The sequence below is a fragment of the Pollicipes pollicipes genome, unplaced genomic scaffold (genome assembly GCF_011947565.3).
Source record: "Pollicipes pollicipes isolate AB1234 unplaced genomic scaffold, Ppol_2.1 Scaffold_828;HRSCAF=952_pilon_pilon_pilon, whole genome shotgun sequence".
In the NCBI taxonomy this organism is placed as follows: domain Eukaryota; kingdom Metazoa; phylum Arthropoda; class Thecostraca; order Pollicipedomorpha; family Pollicipedidae; genus Pollicipes; species Pollicipes pollicipes.
Window position 1 is genome coordinate 13847 of NW_023597076.1, and position 19726 is coordinate 33572.

At 55.2% G+C, this 19726-nt stretch overlaps 1 protein-coding gene across 1 annotated transcript in view; it reads right to left on the reverse strand.

Annotated features, from left to right (window-relative positions):
- Positions 1 to 7848: 7848 nt before the first annotated feature.
- LOC119114497 (obg-like ATPase 1) overlaps positions 7849 to 19726 on the reverse strand; it is a gene marked incomplete at its 5' end in the record, with an annotated part of 32220 nt that continues 20342 nt past the window's right edge. Inside the window, 2 exons of the mRNA XM_037238606.1 lie at positions 7849 to 8031; positions 18112 to 18234. Of these exons, the coding sequence (XP_037094501.1) occupies positions 7924 to 8031; positions 18112 to 18234 (231 nt within the window). The remainder of the gene's footprint in view (positions 8032 to 18111; positions 18235 to 19726) is intronic.

Below are 19726 nucleotides of genomic sequence, written 5' to 3' on the forward strand. Positions count from 1 at the left end.
GAGTAGTAAAGCGATATACACCGTCTTAATGTAAGCGCAAAATTTATTGGAACTCCTGCGCCACTTTCCCTCACTTTTAGTCTACCAAATTCCAAAACTTGGTCCTGTCTTGTTTGTTTCACAGTGCGCCGTAAAGTAAGGGTAGAGAGAGATGCCCAGAGAAGTCGAGGCGAACTTGAATCAAATGCCGGGTCAAGGCAGTTGCCTGGCGTAAGTGAGACGGTACGGCTGCCGGTCAGCCATTGTAGAATTAACAAGATATTTTAAGATGGTGCTGAATATCAAGAAATGTCGCTCTGCTGTAGATGGCTAATGGAATGAAACCGAGGCGTGGCATTTGTTTATATCTATCAGTATCGTCACAACACAGCAGCATTGCCAAACGCCGATACAAGGTGGACAGCCATGACTGCCCATCAACTGGTGAGTGACTGTCGGTCATGCAGCTCACTTTGAATTGCTGCAATGCTGCTATCTTTGACACCAGCTCTGAAAAGCATTGCTGCCACGTAGCTGAAATTGGAATTGACAATACTGATAGGGACGGGTCTCAAATGTGGGTTTATGGCGGACAAACTGAGCTTAAAATGATAGTGTTTGATGAGAAACACAACACCGTTAATTCTACAATAGACATTGATCGTGAAAATAGTTCACTTTGGCTTAATCGGGGGGGGGGGGGGGGGGCATAAGGCCGCAGGCAGGATCTCCGAAGTGACGGGTCGGAGCTCGATGAGTGCGCTTCACGCCGTTTTCCCCTTATTTTGAGAGTTATCTATGGTGAAAAAAGAAAGATTACGACCTCTGGAGGGGGACCGGTCCTCTCTCACTGGCCGCTCATTTGGCTGAGTCCCTGGAGCGCATGCTTCCTTACCCTCACCAACGGTGATTACATCCATGCAGACAGACACGGTCTCCAATACAGTTGTATGCACATCACTTTCGCGTATCAAAGCCATCAGGTAGGTGATACCAATCACCGTCTTTGGACCAGGTTGCAGGGAGTCGGGTATGTGCTAACTTAAACTAATCTCATATTCGAATCGATAGCAATCTGCATATGCCACGATTGCCAGAATGCAATGTGTGGAAAGCTTACAATTTAGAAAGGCTAGGTCTGGACGGACGAAAGGGGGGACTTTGCACTCGATTACATTTTGAGCAGATTTGGTCAGCGTCATACCAGTAGCTGATGATGATTCGGTAGCAGCGGTGGCAACGTTGTCGCTTTGTTGTTGCGGTTGGCGGCCTGTGCCGTTTTCAATCTCAATGCAAGTCGTGTGCTAAATTTCCCCTTAACGTTCTCAGGTGATGCTTTACTCAAATTTCATTTGCGCCTTACCTTATAGGTAACTCGCAGCCGCCTGATGCTACGGCATATCGCTGGAGCCCTTGCCCTCAGGGTTTCATGCTTGGAGAAAGTGATGCCCAATTTCACGTCAGGATTTCACGTTTGAGGAAGGGTGGGCGGTGGCTTGGGGAGGAAGGCGTTCAGTGGTTGGGGAGTGCCTCTAGCCCACCCCCACACGGGGGACACCCCTACCGGCCATGCCAGCAGTATCCGCCAATTCCGACAGCGCCGAGGTGACGCCTGAGCTGAAGAAAATCGGTGCCAGGTCGGCGCCAGGACAGGCTCGCCGGTGATAAAAAGGCTTACGTTCGGTGTCATCGCCCGTGTCAGTTACCCCGTTTACGAGTCAACCAAACGGACGATTTTACGACGATTAGAAAACATGCGCAGTTTTTGCTCATGTCAACGGGTTTCAGCGACGCAGCGACAGCCACAAATCGTATCGTAAATTTACGGTGGTGGGAGAGGAAATTTACGATTCGCCTAGATCACCCACAATTAACGATGCGTTCCGCTGGTGTTTGTATGCATGTTTTGAGAAAAATTGCTTAAATCTGACAATAATAATTTACAAAATAATACGAAAAAGATATAAAAGCTTACTGATGTCCGATAAATCCAATAATCAAGCTATACCTTTAACCTGAGCTATTCCTAGACAAAAGTGCGTTTTGTAGATTATGCATGTCCCCATCGCGCCTTTCGGCGCTCTGTCACGGATTTCGGGTTGGCGGGAGGAGCTGGAGGCGCGATTTGGGGCTGCGATAGACGGCGTTTCATGCGTTTTTTGTCTTTGAATTAGTTTTTTGTCTTAACCCGCGTGCGTACAGGTGTTTTATCAAAGTTGCAAATCATGCGCCATTGGACGCTACAAGAAGAGCGGGTGATGCTGGCCATTGTTCAGAAGGGGCTTCTGTCGGCGATCGATGGGAGAAAAGTGTGCAACGTGCAGGTTAGTATGGTTATGTGACGTGCACATGCACTCACGATATACAGCATCTGTGCAAGCTATTAAGTTATTGCATAGTTTAGCAATAGTTTAATAGCTTGCACAGATGTTGATAGGTACAAAACTTAAGCAGGGTGATGGTCCCGGGTTGTTCGATCAACTGTGGTCACAAAACTGCATGATCACAAAGTCACAAAGAAGGAGACATTCCATCACTCAGACAATAACAACTTAACTATAGACAGCACTCAGAAAAAACCACACCAACCTGCATCACTTCTTGATGGAACCACAGCTTGCGGACTCTGGGCAGTCTCCATCTTCTTCCTCCACGCAGCAGCTGTCTCTGAACTCGGTGCAGATCCAGAACGCAGTTAACGATACGGCGTCTTCTTCTCCTTAACTGAGTTATGGTGTGAAACCCTCTGCCACCCCCGCTCATCCCCTTAATGGCATAAACACCCTTTTGACACTGCAACAGATGTTTGGCACACAACCATACCAAAAGTACGGCTTGAGCCAAGTACAATTCCACCATTCCATCCATCTTCGTTCAATTACCCGCCACCACCTGCAGTCTGGGCGCGAAATGCTCGCTTTCAGTTATGGTCCAGTACGCCATTTTCGTCGCACTTGCGCCAGAAACGCAAAAACAACGCTAAAAGATCGCAAATTTCCAAGGTAACGCGCTAAGCGCTAATCGTAAATTTACGACAAATCTTTCGACTTGCTCATGTAAACGTGTCGAATTGTCGTTACTTTAGCGAACGATTCGAATCGCAAATTTACGGTTATGGTTCGCCGACTCATGTAAACTGGGTAAGTCAAACTTGATCGGGCATGGGTTCAATCGTAGCAGAAGCCGAATAGCAGTGTCCTACCGAATGCCAGGTTATTGTATAGGTTATTACCTGATTATCTTCCTTTCATGGCTTTTATCATGACGCATGCCCAAGGATATTAGGCTTCGCATTCCCGTCTTTTTCACTAAAACAAGCCTGCCATCGCTCATTTACAATTTAGATTTGTTTGCTTTATTTTTACGGCTGTTGCTGGTGCCGATTTTTAATAGTTGTTCGTCTTACTCATAAGCCGTCGAGGTGGAGGCCGTCGCTCTGAAATGACACTTTTTCAAAGTCGATTCAGAGAGAGGCCCATGCGTGAAATAAAGGTATGCAGAACATTCGGCAAGATCATCTACCGATTACGGTTCTAGTAAAAACACGACGAGGATTCTAAGCGTAAAGTTAAACTACTGGAAAGAAGGATGGGCATCGCCAGGCCGGGACGTGGATGAGCCTTCCGAAGACTCATCACATTCAATATATTCAAACCGCGGAGCTTCAGAGTATGGGCTGACCTAGGTCGCGTTCGATCTGTCGTCAGCACGTTTGTCGGCTGAAATGCGTGACGTCATGCGTGTTGACGGAGCGTTCGATGTGTGGGTCGACGGGAAAGCTTTTTTAAAACTTAACTTACTTTACTTGGCAAACCCTGTCCCTCACAAATCAAAATACCTGCCGCCGCCCATGTTCTTGCTCGACACCTGTTAAGCTGATATTAGGCTCCACCGCGCCGGCAGCTGGTATCGAATCGGCAGCGGTGGCGTGACACCAGTGCCAGGGCGAACAGCATACGGTGCGCTATTTTCATTCCATCCTGCATTTAATTTGTCTTCATTGGCAAGCAACTTGTATGCTCGAGAGTACGTTCCTCCCGGGCGCCGTGCTGTTTGGATATTGTTTGTTTTACTGCATAAGCGATCTGCAGTCTCCTGCCATTGAACATCGTCAGAGTTTTCGTTTGCATTCCCCTTGGAAGCGGTGGTTGGCGGGAATAGCGCGGGCGACCATTGATGGAATGTCTGGGTGCAGCGATGGCGGCGGTACGCGGCGTCGCCGGGTCTCACACCTGGGGAAGGGGCGCACGCTGAACATAAGTCATGAAATGAAGGGGTTCAGCGATTGGAGTGCCTCCTGCCTCTCTCTCCCACACCGGAAGCGCCTGCAGAAGCGGTAGTGTATCAGAGCCGTCAGTGATGCGGCGACGCCTGGGCTGAAGCGTGTCGGTGCCAGGTGAGTGCCAGGACATGGCCCCCGCATACCAGTGCCGCGGCCAGTGTAGGGTTGTTGTGTAATGTCCTCCCGATTACCCACATTTGGTGGAGTTGCTCATCACATCACATCGCGCATCCAAGGAAAAAGTAGGATTCAGATTCCCCACTCTCACATTAACAGATCTATCAGAGGTTGTTTAGTTACCAGTGTTTTAAGTGGCTATGCTCACAAACCGCCGGCGTGGAAGATGTCACTTTGGATTGCCTCTCGTGTTTATTGATCCGGGACTGGGCCCAAATGTGATATAAAGCCGCGTGGAAGCTGTCGGGAAGATAAACTGGGGTTGATGTTGTCCTCGCTTCCTACCATGGCCACAGAGTCAAACTGCATAAGCGTATGGTTCTAGCACAAACAAGGACAGGGACTAACCGGTGAACATAAGCTACTGGCGACAGAAAATACGGTCATCAACAGAGGATCACAAGGATTAAGCGCGGATGAGTCGTCCGTTCCTGCTGCAGACGTTTGGCCGCCACCTCTGCGGACGCTGGGCCGTCACATCTGTGGACGCTGTGCCGTCACACCTGTGGACGCTGGGCCGTCACATCTGCAGACATTTGGCTGCTACCTCTGCGTACATCTGGCCGGTACTTCTGTGGAAGCTGCGCCGCCACCTCTGCGGACGCCGCGCCGTGACCTCCGCGGACACTGGGCCGTCACCTGTACGGACGCTGCGCCGTGACTTCTGTGGACGCTGGGCCGTCACCTGTACGGACGCTGCGCTGTCACCTTCGCGGACGCCGCGCCGTGACCTCTGTGGACGCTGCGCTGTCACCTTTGCGGACACCGCGCCGTGACCTCTGTGGACGCTGTGCCGTCACCTGTACGGACGCTGCGCCGTGACTTCTGTGGACGCTGGGCCGTCACCTGTACGGACGCTGCGCTGTCACCTTTACGGACGCCGCGCCGTGACCTCTGTGGACGCTACGCTGTCACCTTTGCGGACACCGCGCCGTGACTTCTGTGGACGCTGCGCTGTCACCTGTATGGGCGCTGCGCCGTGACCTCTGTGGACGCTGCGCCGTGACCTCTGTGGACGCTACGCCGTGACCTCTGTGGACGCTGCGCCGTGACCTCTGTGGACGCTGCGCCGTGACCTCTGTGGACGCTGCGCCGTGACCTCTGTGGACGCTGCGCCGTGACCTCTGTGGACGCTGCGGCCGTGACCTCTGTGGACGCTGCGCCGTGACCTCTGTGGACGCTGCGCCGTGACCTCTGTGGACGCTGCAGCCGTGACCTCTGTGGACGCTGCCACCGTGACCTCTGTGGACGCTGCACCGTGACCTCTGTGGACGCTGCGCCGTGACCTCTGTGGACGCTGCACCGTGACCTCTGTGGACGCTGCACCCTCGTGGACGGCTGCAACCGTGACTCTGTGACGCTGCGCCGTGACCCTCTGTGGACGCTGCAACCGTGACCTCTGTGGACGCTGCGCCGTGACCTCTGTGGACGCTGCGCCGTGACCTCTGTGGACGCTGCACCGTCACCATGTTACCACGACGCGTGGGGCACCCGCCGTGGCGACGCCGCCTTTTGCTCTGGAGTACCAAAATTCCATTCGTAGTCCCTGCAAGTCTCACGAAAGCATTGCTGATGCCTGGATCGCAGCTACTCCCCCCTCTCCGGGGGCGTGGGGGGGGGGGGAGACCAGCAGCACAAATATCGCCGAGGGCGAACGCTCCAATGGTTGTTGGCAACGTGGAGCTAAGGGCCTCAGAGGGCCGCCGAGCCCTCTCTGATCAGATTTGACTGAGACGGCCAATGCTTCATCTCTCTCGCCTGTCACTGAACTCGGCCCACTGAGGCGAAACACAAAGCGACTCGCTTTGAAGGTTTAACGCCATGAGATGTTTCGTCCCTCGTACCAGTGGCGTGATTGCTTCCTGACAGGAGGGCCCGAAGACGTCACTGGAGGGAATGGGCTGAGCCCCCTCCTCTCACAATTGACATGTTAAGGGAGGCCCCGACGAGCTCCTCGCACGGACACCGCGTCGGCCCAGGCAGTACCGCAGTTACAACACCGCTGCCAGGCGCGGCGTTGTCATGTTTGCACATGCGCGGCTCCCGATCTGCTGTCTCCACCCTGGCGATTGGGTATGGACTACGCAATTATTTTAATGCGCGAAGAACATGTGCACAGATGTGTACCACAAAAAGGCGTTTTCTAGTTTAGCTGTGATGCCGCTGGGCAATAATCGCGTGCTAAAGCGTTTGCGGAGTGCTGAATGGAAATGGATGGAAAGCAGCTCAGGGAGTTTTGCGGAGCGGGACGCGTTTTTGCAACCTCCAACCACTCCCAAAGGAAGTTAGAATGCATCACTCTGCTTCCGGTTGAAGTACATGCATATGCCTGCACGAGAGTATGGTGCATGCACGCATACGCCTACGCACAAGCAGTTCCACATGCCATGTTACGTGTGCAAACATAAACATACTTCAAGCAGTATCACAACGCCCTGCACTTTGACTTCTTTTGGGGCAGCTATAGCAGTTGTCTTAAATGCAATCCGTCCGAAGAAAACTTCCTGCCGCTTTGTTTTCTATGACAAAAATATGATTGGGAATCGGATTCGGCGTTTCTCTTCATGCTGTAATCTGACTCCGATCTTCGACAGTCCCTTTGAATGAGATTCCCATAAAGCTCCATTCGCTTTGGTTCGGAACCAGAACCAATCCACTCACATAAAATCAGATACACGCCTGGATACTCAAAAGGAGACTAGGAAGCATAGCAAGGGAGATAGGAAGGAGATAGGAAGATAGGTGGTGTAAGGAAAAATGACTACCGCATCACAGACAAGAGCTACAACCCCGCAAGAAATATATTTCGCAGTTTTGAAAGTTAAGCCACACAACGCAAAAAAACACAGCGTAATTAGGCCACATGCTCGTTTAGAAAACAGTGTAACGATTAGTTTAATAGGATTTATGAAATTACGCAGGCCACGCCGACTAGGTCAAGCGCAGATACTGGGCAAATAACCTTAGTCACCAATGGGACTCAGCACGTCGTTTACCAGGTTAGTAATGTGTGGCCAGATCGCACGCCCTTTCGAAACCCCAGCCACCCCTGCATCCCATGCAATGCATCATCTGCGCGTTGCGGTTCGCAGCCGGCGCGGCCCGTTTAGCGCGCGCGCGCCGTCAGCGTCGCCTCGCCGTCGGTCGGGCGATCGTCCTTTCCGGACGGGCGGCGACGACTGACAAGCGGGACTCTAACGAGCGCCGCCCGCCAACTGGGAGCCGGGCTGCGCGTGCCGGCCAGCCGGGGCTGCAGCTGCTGCAGGCGGCGTGCGGCCCACAACCCGGGCCTGGCCCGATGCCAGCCGCCACCGCCCGAAACATGCTAATAGCCTGTCACCGGCGCACTCCCCGCATCACTGACGGCGCATGTCACACCGCGGGGTGCGCCTCCCCAGCCGCGCGGGCCGCCTCAAAACACCAGCCGCGCACACTTCATGGACAACAATTCCAATCCTAGGGCAATCTCGTGCGCGCGCGCGCGTTCACTTTTTCTTGCCACTCAGCCCAGCGCCAGCGTTGAACTTGAAGTAGATGATGTCGCCGTCCTCGACGACGTACGTCTTGCCCTGCTGACGGTAGCCTCCGGCCGCCTGCGAGAGGGGACAGCACGCGCTGACGTTACGAGCCCTCAGAGCACACGTCACCATAGCAGCTGGACCTGCTTAGGACCTGCATAGGACCTGCTTCACCCGGCGGGTGTGACGGTGTCCACCTCAGCGCGGCGGCTGTGACGGCGGCATGGCTGCAGGTCGCCAGACCAAGCCAGCCAAGGCGACTCACAGCCTGGCCACCGGCGGCGGCCACGTGGAGCGTTGACGTAGAACAACGTCCCCTGAACCCGACCGATGGGCATGGGGAACAAGCCTACCGCACACACACACAGACACAGCAGGTGGAGTCAGGTAGGGCTTGCGGACACAGGCCAACCAAAAACTGACAGAAGCGATTATAGATTACGCGTGCATAATGAAGCCTAGAAGACGTGGCAACATAACTTGTGTCGTGGCGTTCTGTAAACATAAAAATTGGCCAACACCAGAACTACCTGGCAATGTCGCACGCCGTTTTCCAAACACACGCGATCCGTCACGTGAAAAAAAATGGCCGCGATTTTGTGTCCTCTACCAGGGGTCGTGTCCAAATGCCTATCAACTTAATGTTCTTTTGGACGGATATTATATAAAACCAGTGTCTACCAGCAACAGTGTCAGCCTTGCAACCCGCACCTACGTATGCTAAGCTACATAATCAAATCTACGCGATGTTCTGTTTTAACTCGTTTGAATTTGTTTAACTCTCGCCATTTCTTAACCACGAGTCGCATGCACGTGTAACACGTTTATATCTCTCCCCCCCCCCCCCTCCACCCTCCACCGTCTCTCTACGCATGGAATCTTTAAAGTCACTGTCAGCATGAGACAAACTGAGCCGACACAAACACGCACCATCACATCCCCATGCTCACTGGCCATACGTCACCAGATACGGGGCGTTTTGCCGTCGGTCCTGATTGGTGTACGATGGGGACCGGTCGGTTGCCACCAGCTGTCTGCTATCACAGAGTCCTGCCGTTCGCAGGCCCGAATGAGGTTTTGCGTTTCGGGCGTTCATGTGGTCTTATTGTGATCTATGCAAAACACCATAAATGTGCGACAATGTTAGCTGCCTTTCATGCGTATTCGGAACCGGCCTACTGCAACGAAATGTTCGTGATAGCACTGAGTCTATCCAGCGTGTGCTGGATTTAACCAGCAGATAAGACGTGCGACCGACTCATCGTGTTGGAATATCGTCGGCATACCACAGCCACGCCGAATCATTGACAGACGGGCTATTTTGAGCCCGAAGTGGCGCACCACCACCATCTGACCGATGGGCTGGCGGGGCAGAGGGCGTGGCGGCGGCGCCTCCACGCCCGGAGGAGACCCCCGCCCGGCCGCCGGCCAGCTGCTCACGAACAGCGCATGCAAGCGGACATCCACTGCGCGGCACACCTGTCGTCGCAAATAAAGCCGCTGTCAAAACGAATTCCAAGCAGGAGAATCATCTCGGTTTTGTTCAACCGAGCGCCCACGTCAGACCAAAAATAAAAGGAGGTCAAATGCTAGGCCTCCTCCCAAAATAGATAGCGGACGCAGGGCTACTGCAGCATGACAATGAACACCAGGACGTCCAAGCCCACACTACCGTCATCAGGGAACGCCGTACTCTAGGCCTAGCCACTTTGACGTGCGTAAAAATAGACACAAATGCACCTCTTGCACTGCGCAACTATTTCTCCCATTTGAGTAGCTCAAACTCTGTTGCGGTGCAATACAGATACTTGCATCAGTTTTCCATGCATACACAACAACTGCATTCTTGAATAGCGCCTTAGCCGCAAGTGTACAGACAGCTGACTGGCAATTTTGTCACTGCGTGACGTCATGACCGGACAAGCCGGCCAACCAGATTGTAGACTTCAGCCTGTAACCCGTGAGATCACGTAACATGGCGTAACTTACGTCACACCACGTCATGTCTAATATTATCTGTTGCAAACCACAATCAGACCGACAAACTTGTCTGGTGTTAGCGTCCTTTTCAAGTTTTGCCTGGCATATTAACGAAGTGTTCGTCTACGCTCATCATTGATGACTGCGATTACCTCTGCGTGTACAAAACCATCGCCATTTTTTTCGATAATCTCGAGCCTCATTTACAAGATCGCATCTAAAACATGTTTTAATGCCACGGCTTTTGTTGACATTGGAAACGACATTCACCGGGAAGACATGTCGAAGATGAAAAATGACGAAGATGGCGTTCATCTGACCTGGCCGCTCTTGGTGTTCCCCTGACCTGCTCGTCTTTGGTGTTACTCTGACCTGATAAGGTAAAACTGACAGACCAGACGGCGTCCTTGGTATTCCACTGACCTGGCCGCCTTCTGTGTTACCATGAACTGCCCGTCCTTGGTGTTGCCCTGACCTGCCCGACCTTGATGTTGCCCTGACCTGCCCGACTTTGGTGTTGCCCTGACCTCGCCACCCTCGATGTTCCCCTGACCTGTCCGTGCTCGGTGCTCCCCCGACCAGACAATCCTCAGTGCTCCCTGACCTGGCCGTCCTCAGTGCTCCCCTGATCTGTCCGTGCTCGGTGCTCTCCTGACCCGACCGTCCTCAGTGCTCCCCTGACTTGGCCGTCCTCAGTGCTCCGCTGACCTGGCCGTGCCCAGTGCTCCCCTGACCTGGCCGTCCTCAGTGCTCTCCTGACCCGGCCGTCCTCAGTGCTCCCCTGATCTGGCCGTCCTCAGTACTCCCCTGACCAGACTGTCCTCAGTGCTCCCCTGACCAGACAATCCTCAGTGCTCCCCTGACTTGGCCGTCCTCAGTGCTCCCCTGACTTGGCCGTCCTCAGTGCTCCCCTGACCTGGCCGTCCTCAGTGCTCCCCTGACCAGACTGTCCTCGGTGCTCTCCTGACCCGGCCGTCCTCAGTGCTCTCCTGACCAGACCGTCCTCAGTGCTCCCGCGGCCGGGCGCGCCCTTCCGCCGGGCAGTGGGGCGGCCGGAGCCGGCGCGGGGTCGGGTCAGTCAGAGGCCGTGATTCAGGTGGCCAGACCGGAGATGGTGCGTCAGCAGCGGCCGGCCGGCTCCCGGCCTCTCCGCCAATACAAACACCCCCGGCCCGAGCCCGGCGCGTCAGCCATCGGTCCTGATCAGTGGCCAGACGGCGAGCGCGTGTCAGACCGGGGTCACGGCGCCGCCCGCCCCGCCGAGGTCGCTAGCGACACCGACTCCAGGTCAATTTGATCTCTGTGTGGGCTGAGTAAAACACACATGTTTTTAAGACAACAACATGTTTTTAAGTGACAAATCACCTCACCTTCAAGAGCGTGCAATCAGAACAATGGAGAGAGGTAATGGCCGCGCGACAGCGGTTCGCAGGCCGCACCGACGTCAGGTGGCTGGCAGACGGCTGGTGACCGGACACGGCCAGCGACGTGGCCCACGGTGGAGAGCCAAGGGCGGGCGACCCGGCGTCGGCCGCGGCGCCAGCGGCCCGTCGGCCGCGGCGGCGGCGGCGGAGGCTTCACTCGGCGCGGCCGGCTCGGAGCGCGCGCACCGCCCGCCCGGCAGCTGGGAGCCGCGTGTCTGACCCGCCTTCGGACCGCACCAGGCCCAGCTGAGAGAGCCGCTGCCTCCGCGGTGCCACAGTCGGCGACGGCACGCACCAGCGGTGCGTGCACCACCAGCTGCCTACGCACCAGTCGGCCGCAATTGAGGCGGCGGCGACTGTCGGCCGCACGGGAGGAGCCGCGTCCAGTGCTCGCGCCAATCGGGGGCGGCCGAAGTCACAAACCGCCTCCAACCAGGCATAGGACTGGCAGTGGTGGCGGTGGTGAGGACTGTCCGTTCAAATCAAGGCTTTCTTGCTCGTAACGAAGAAGATGGTTGGCAAGAGATCAGTACTCAAGAGCAGACCTGCAGACGCTGCTGCGAAAGATGTGACCAAGATCCCCAACACGGACGGCTTTGACGGAGGGACATCGACAACGGCAAAACCGAAGACGGAGAAGCGGATCCGGTGGCGGTCCGCTGAGGTAGCCCGGTCGCCGGTCCAGCTGGTGCGGCGAGCCGACAGCGTGCGTCACAAGCCGTCGCCGGTCGACGATGCCGTTCGCCTGCCGAAGCGAGTGTCCAGCCCGAGCCCGGGCCGCGCGCCGCTCGCCTGCAGCCCGGAGCGACGCGCCACGCAAGAGTTGGCGTCGCCGCGCAGCCCTTGTCCGTTCGAGGAGTGCGCCGAGTTCCCGCCGCCGGCCACCGAGCCGCCGCACGACACGGTGACGGAGACGGCGGCCAGCTCGACGCACCAGCTGCGCCATCGTCGCCGCTGCGCCGCCTGCCGCGCCGGCGACTCGGCCGCCGATCAGTGGCGCGCCGTGCGGGCCGAGCTGCGCGCTGCCGAGGCGGCGCGCCGTCGCTGGGAGCCCGGTGGCGGCGGCGCGGCGGCGGACGTGCTGCCGGCCGGCGCCGCACCGGAGCCAGCCGCTGCCAACCCCGGGGGCGGCGGTCCGGAGGACACCTGCTCGCCGGACGGCCCCGAGCCGTCCGACACGCCCTGCGCGCCGGCTACGCCTGGCTGCCGGCCGGCCTGCCCGAGGGCGCTGCAGCCGAGTACATGCAGCAGCTGCCGGAGGGTCGGAGGCCGCTGCTGCGCTCGCCCGGCCAGCGGGAGCGCACACGCCGCCTGCTGCGCCAGCTGCCGGCGCAGGACCTGTCGCTGGCCTGCTGCCGGCACGTCTCGGGCCCGGAGCGGGCCGCGTTCACCGAGTGGTCGGCGTCGCGGACGCCGGCTGGCGCTGGAGGCCGGCGCGGTGATGCGGCTGCCGGCCGCCGCCGCCTGCCACCAGTGCCGCCAGCCGCTGCCGGCCGGCCAGCTGGCCGTCACGGCCGCGCGCCTGCCCGGCGCCGCCTGGCACCCGGCCTGCTTCGTCTGCGGCGACTGCGACCAGCCACTGGCCGACCTCGTCTTCTGCGAGCTGGCCGGCCGGCTGCTCTGCCCGCGCCACCACGCCGACCGCCTGCGGCCGCGCTGCGCCGCCTGCGATGAGCTCGTGTTCGCCGGCCAGTACGTGCGCGCGCTCGGCCTCAGCTGGCACAGCGACACCTGGTGTGCGAGCGGTGCGAGGCGCCGCTGTCCGGCCGCCATGTTCGCGCTCCGGCACCAGACCCCGCTCTGTCTGCCCTGCTACAGCGAGGCGGGCGCGCCCGTCTGCCACGCCTGCCAGCGGCCCATCGCGCTCGGCTGCCGCCAGCTCTCGCACGCCGGCCGCCACTGGCACGCCGCCTGCTTTGCGTGCGCCACGTGCGCGGCGCCGCTCGAGGGCCGGCCGTTCGCGGTGCGCGCCGGCCAGGCCCAGTGCGCCGGCTGCCTGGGCAGCCAGGGGGCGCCCGGCTGCGACCGCTGTGGCCGGCCCATCGCCCCCGGCCAGCCGCAGGTGGCCTACAAGGCGCTCCAGTGGCACCAGGCCTGCTTCGTGTGCTGCGTCTGTCACGTGCCGCTGGGCGCGCGCACCTTCCTGCCCAAGGAGCAGCGGCTCTACTGCCCGCGCTGCTACGAGGAGACGTTCGCGGCGCGCTGCCGCCGCTGCGACGGCACCATCACCAGTCTGGGCGTCACGTACCAGGGCGACACGTGGCACCGCGAGTGTTTTGTCTGCGCCAGCTGCGACGTACCGCTGGCCGGCCACAAGTTCCGCAGGCCGCCAGCAGCGGCCCTACTGCGCAGACTGCTACACTCGGCTCTTCGCCAAGCGCTGTGACAAGTGCCGCGGCCCTATCGCACGCGAGCCGGGCACCCGATACAGCGTCTTCCAGGAGCGCAGCTGGCACAACGCCTGCTTCACGTGCGCCACGTGCGGCACGTCGCTAGTTGGGCGCGGCTTCATCGACGCCGACGGTGAGCTGCTGTGCGCCACCGCCGACTGCGCGCGGCGGCGACTGGTGGCCGACGGCCCTGACATCTAGTGGGTAGGGTAGTAACTTTGAATTACGGTACTCGCTGCCCGTGGCGCGCTGAAGCGACGAATCGCAAAGGAGGAGAGAGCGTTGGATAGATACCCTTTTCCCTCTGGCTCATCACGCTATTGTAAGTGGTCGTGTTATTGTGTTCATTTACCACCATTGCAGTTGTAATGAATAAAAAAGCGTTTGACTAATGGATTGGCAAGAGCTCTTTCAGCGATTGTGGATTCGCCAGTCGAACCGTTCAGTCAACTATTTAGTTCAAGATTCACCAAGTTGATCGTTCAATTGATCCTATATTATTGCGTCTCATGACGACGACGTCGTCGTCATCGCCGTTGTCGTCGTCGTCGTCGTCGTCGTCGTCGTCGTCGTCGTCGTCGACAATGATAACGATGATGACGATGATGAGTAAGATTATGACGATAATGATGATGATTGGTGTTCTAGGGAGCGCTGACTGTGATGGTCATTTTGCGCACATAACTGCTAAGTGCTTACCATCGCTTGCAGATGGCTCAAAATCCTATGTCAACTAAAAATGAACCGTTTAATGAACAGCTGACCTGTAGCCTGTACCCCGTGAGAGCCGTTGTCAAGCATAGCAAAAAAGCAAGACGCGGAGCATTTCGACCGAAATGAAAAAGGCGGTCTTCGATAAACTCTGCATATGTGCGAACAACATCGCGAACGGTGAATGGTGCACTGAAAACGGGCATGCGTCTGGCAGGCGGCTTGTTGAGGATCTGATTCACCGTCGTGGAGCCACTCACCACGACAGCCCTTGTCGAATAACTGCATTATGGTGCATTAAGAGAACTGCTATGGCCTATTCGATTTTAGAGGACTTCCTTTACAAATCGAAGCGGCGTCTGCTGTGGCTATCTGTTTTAATTCAGCACGGTGCGGCCGAAAACTCAAACGGTAGTCTCACACACCAAAGACGAAGGGATAACGGTATCGACGACTGTCAGGGCCGGCGGCGGCGGCGGCCGGGAGGACAGGCAGAGGGGGCCCCTCACCTCCTCCACCTCCAAAAAGATCCACGTCAGTTCTTAGGTGTCACATGTAGAGAGGAGAGTCACTTCTTTCTTGGTCTTCTTGGAGCGTTGGCGGCGGCGAACAATGCATGCCCCAAACGCGTTGTTTTCTTGGCATGGGCAAGAAGGGTATTGAGGGTAGTGGTTTTTCGACACTATGAGTCTGAAGTCGTTATACTGATAATAATACACAATTCTTTCTTCATCCAATATACCATGAGATGCCGGAATAAACGACGTCAACAGGCCAACATTGATTGTCTCGTCAAAACACCGCGTTTCGAGCTGTGTTCGTGGCAACGAGTGACACCTATTTCCCTAGATGACAGAGACCTAACGGCACCACGCGACTGGCAGCCATGGGTCGCGCACGTACGCCCGATCCGCATTATACAGCGACACCTCCTTCTGGCCAGCTTGGCGGGAGCGAAATGATCACAGGCCCAGACTTTTATGTTTTTTATGTTTTATCGCTCTGAGCCTGCTGCTACCCGCCCCATCCGAACACCGCTCTCATTTGTTGTGCAGCTAGGTCGTAATTACCGGGTATAGGTCTCCGGCATGGATTGGCAAAGAATGTGTACGTGGAGTCAGCGCGGCTCGCTTGGCAGCCACGCCAGCCAACACGTTGCGATTACATCGTGACCACGTATTGAGCACAAGGTGATTTGCTTTCCTTCCTATCAAGTTGTTAGACGTGTTCCTGTAAAACGAAACAGTATAGATCAAAGATACACCAAACATCAAAGGTCTATGAGTCAAACATAAAAGATCAAAGATCTCCGAGTCAAAAGACAGGTCCAGGAATCTGTTGCGGTGCGGCAAAAGGACCTCTCACCACGTTCTATGAAACAAAGCGCTTTGGTAATCAGCTCCCATGCCAACGCTGACGCGTGTTCTGGTACCGGTCGGGTGACGTCACAGCCAGCCGACATGGCCGGCAGTTTTTGGATTTATCAGAACACACGAGTGGCTGAACCTGAACACTGAAGCTGAACCACCCACAGAACACGCACCCTTTGCGTGACCCAGAGGACTCCGACACCCTGGATCTCAACATATCCCAGCATGACGCCATTTTCCCTGAGTTCTGTCGGCGGGTTGTCTGTTGAAGGACTTGCGAGGAGCAAATACGAAATGACGAGCACTTCGTAGCGTGAGCTCGTAGCCGTCGCCTCATGAGGCTATAAAGCTTTTGAAGGCTTTCGCTCTTTTCCAAGGCTCGCACTAAGAAGGCGGCAGGCTGAGTGCGCTGTTCCAGTGCACTGGGGACAAAGCTCACCGCAGACAGTGACGAACAGCGCCACTTGCCCACGGTGCACCGAGGACAAAGCTCACTGAAGACAGTGACGAATGACGTCACTTGTCCGGCGAGACGCGAAAAGCCGCAACTTAGACCCAGAGCGCGCTCGGAAAATTAGTTGGGGACCATTTTCCGTTTTAGTCTTTACGATTCTCACGAAGTGGGGTTCATAGAAAGCGTTCTGCGCTCGCTATGCCCGTCTAAGATATAAAGCACGCATCATCACAAGCCTTTTGATGGGAAGTTTGATACGCAAAATGCCCCCAGAGCAAAACAGATCTTCCGAGCACACTGTTTGCGTGTTTTTTGTTGTTGTTTGGTTGTTGTATCGTTGCATATGTTTGCTCTGTATTATTCGCTGCTGCCGCATGCCCGTTGCCCATCTCCCACCACACAGCTGGCCGACTAACGATCAATGATATGGCCACAGACTGGTGAATGGCAGGTCTGCAAACAACATCGACAGGCTTGGCGTCGAACGTACGTTACGCGTTTGTAGTATCAGTGGCCATTCATCACCTACGTCATAAGAGGTCAGGCAGGACAAAGCTCATCCAAACAGATGTTTTACCAATCGGTAACATCATCACAATAAACAAATATGAAGGTTTCCGACGGGCTGAACATCATGAGTAGTTGATCTCATCTAGTTTTCAGGCAACAATAAATCTTACACGCTTAAGTGCTTGCTGAGTGACGTGACGTTTTAGGAATATACATAAAACCCCTCTCCCCCAAAAAATAACATACAACAATCCTGGGTCCAATGTCAGTCAGAACACTTTTTAAACAGATGTGCAACGGCATGAGCTTGGGTTTTGGTATTGCGCAAACCAGAACGTTAAGCTCACCCATGGTATTGTGAGTCATACGAAATGCAATTTTCGAACACATTATATGCGTTCGCAAATACCTCGCAATATTCCGGTTTGACTACACCCGCGACTTCATTGTTTGATCTCACGCCGTTAACCGAGTAACATTTTCTGTCGCATGACCCATAACTACCCATTGCTATTCAGTACAATAAAGCAATCGTTTAAACGAGTGACATTTTGTGTCGCGTGACCCATAACTGCCCATTGCTACTCAGTAAAATAAAGCAGTCGTATCAATTTTTCTGCAGCAGTAGTGAAAATATCCCTGCACTATACCTAGTTACAGGCCTTTGTGGTGGCCCCCACCACTCAACAGGCGTACCTACAAAACCTTCCAGCTAACATCAGAGAGCTAGGAAGCCATGCACATTTGCGCGATCTCCGTGCAAACAGGATATATATATATATATATATATATATATATATATCAGACATAGCCTATATCAGACATATATATCGTCAGACAATATATATAAATATATATATATATATATATATAAATATAAATATATATATATATATATATATATATAAATATATATATATATATATAAATATAAATATATATATATATATATATATATATATATATATATATATATATATTGTCTGACATGTCCCAGCCGTGCAATATAATACAATGCAATAGCGAACTACGTTCCTTTTCCCTGTCCCGATGTACGCTCACCTCAGGACGGGTTGTTGTAGCCTGATTATGCCTGCGCCACCTTTACTCAAGCGTCAGAATTAGAAGTTTCAGCAAGTTCCGCCACACGTCTGTGGCGCAGCTGTTCTCGTAGCGCCCGGGCTAATGAGCGCCACATTGCATTGTCCAGATTGTAGCCGTACTGGGCCTCTCCTCGTGACCTCCCGCCAGCGTCGCAGGATAAACGGAGTAGAAATCCGAACACTTCCCCACAATTTGCGATCGACACCACTTACCTTGACGGCAGCTTCCGACCCTAGCTCGTGGAAGTCCTTGTACTTCATCACCTCGGCCATGATGAAGCCCTTCTCGAAGTCTGTGTGAATTCGGCCAGCAGCCTGGGGCGCCTTAGTGCCGGCCTGAGGGCAAGGTTCAGACGGCACAGGTCACGCCAATGCCACGCCAGGAGATAAGCCAGCCGCGGAAAAAAACACACCGCATTTGTCTGGCGCTTGAAATATGCCAACCATGTCACAGAAGTCTCACTCCGTGAACATCACCTGGTATGGTGCATCGCATGACCTGCTTGAAAATCATGACCATTACGGCACGGCTTGAACTGACGGGCTTTGGGCGCAAATAGCCATTGCAACTGACACGCCCTTGAAATCCAATAGCTAACTCAACTGACGGGCTTCATGGGGTAAAAATACCGACCGTGAGATGTTGTCAACGGCAACACACTGCACGAACGATAGAAGCTTAGAAAGGAAGCGGCAAAAGTGGCAAAGTATAACCGCCAATACAGTCGTGCCGGCAAGACTGCCAGGAGACTGGTTTTCCGTGTTCAGCCCTGAACACGTCAGCACAGATCCGCCCATTACTACTTGTCGCCACACCATCGATGAAGCAACTTTTGACAGCAAGACACACTACTAAACGCATGTCATTCTGCGATTCTCATCACCAACAGCAGGCCCTCGACTTGGATTTCCAGCCTCTCAACAACACTGACAGAACGGCGCGCTGTCCGCGTTCTCGTCAGCGACGGCTGTGAAACGGTCGCCATAGATGCGCCTCCGACAAGTACGGTTTGACACCAGACTACCAAGGTATCGGCGGAGGTCGCCACGCATGCGCCTGCGACAGGTGCGGTTTGACACCAGACTACCGAGGTATCGGCGGAGGTCGCCACGGATGCGCCCGGGACAGGTGCGGTTTGACGCCAGACTACCGAGGCACTGGCGGAGGCCGCCACGGATGCGCCTGAGACAGGTACGGTTTGACACCAGACTACCGAGGCATCGGCGGAGGTCGCCACGGATGCGCCTGCGACAGGTGCGGTTTGACACCAGACTACCGAGGCATCGGCGGAGGTCGCCACGGATGCGCCTACGACAGGTGCGGTTTGACACCAGACTACCGAGGCATCGGCGGAGGTCGCCACGGATGCGCCTGCGACAGGTGCGGTTTGACACCAGACTACCGAGGCGTCGGCGGAGGTCGCTGCTACAGCGCTGAAATGGGCGCGCTGACGCCATCTTCGCGTTAAGCTCAATAGCACTCACTATCACAATTGAAAAGAAAACGACATATACCATATAGCAGGATGAAATATATATTTCCTGTACAACAGAATACAAACGCAACACCATACGACGTCTAATGACGTTGAAGGACTGTTATCTATCGTGAAGGGTTTTGAAGTAGTATATGGTAACAAAGTAAGGCGAGTAATGCAAAAGCAGCGTAGTCACAAAGCGCGTTTTTTTTTCTAGAACGGTCTCCTCCAGGCCAGCAAGCGACCTCGCCGTAGCGATGTAGTGACAGTAGTGCAGCGGACTTCATGTAGTGAAACACCCGCCCACAACGTCAAGTCGGCACCTGCAATTATCTTCACAGACAACCAGC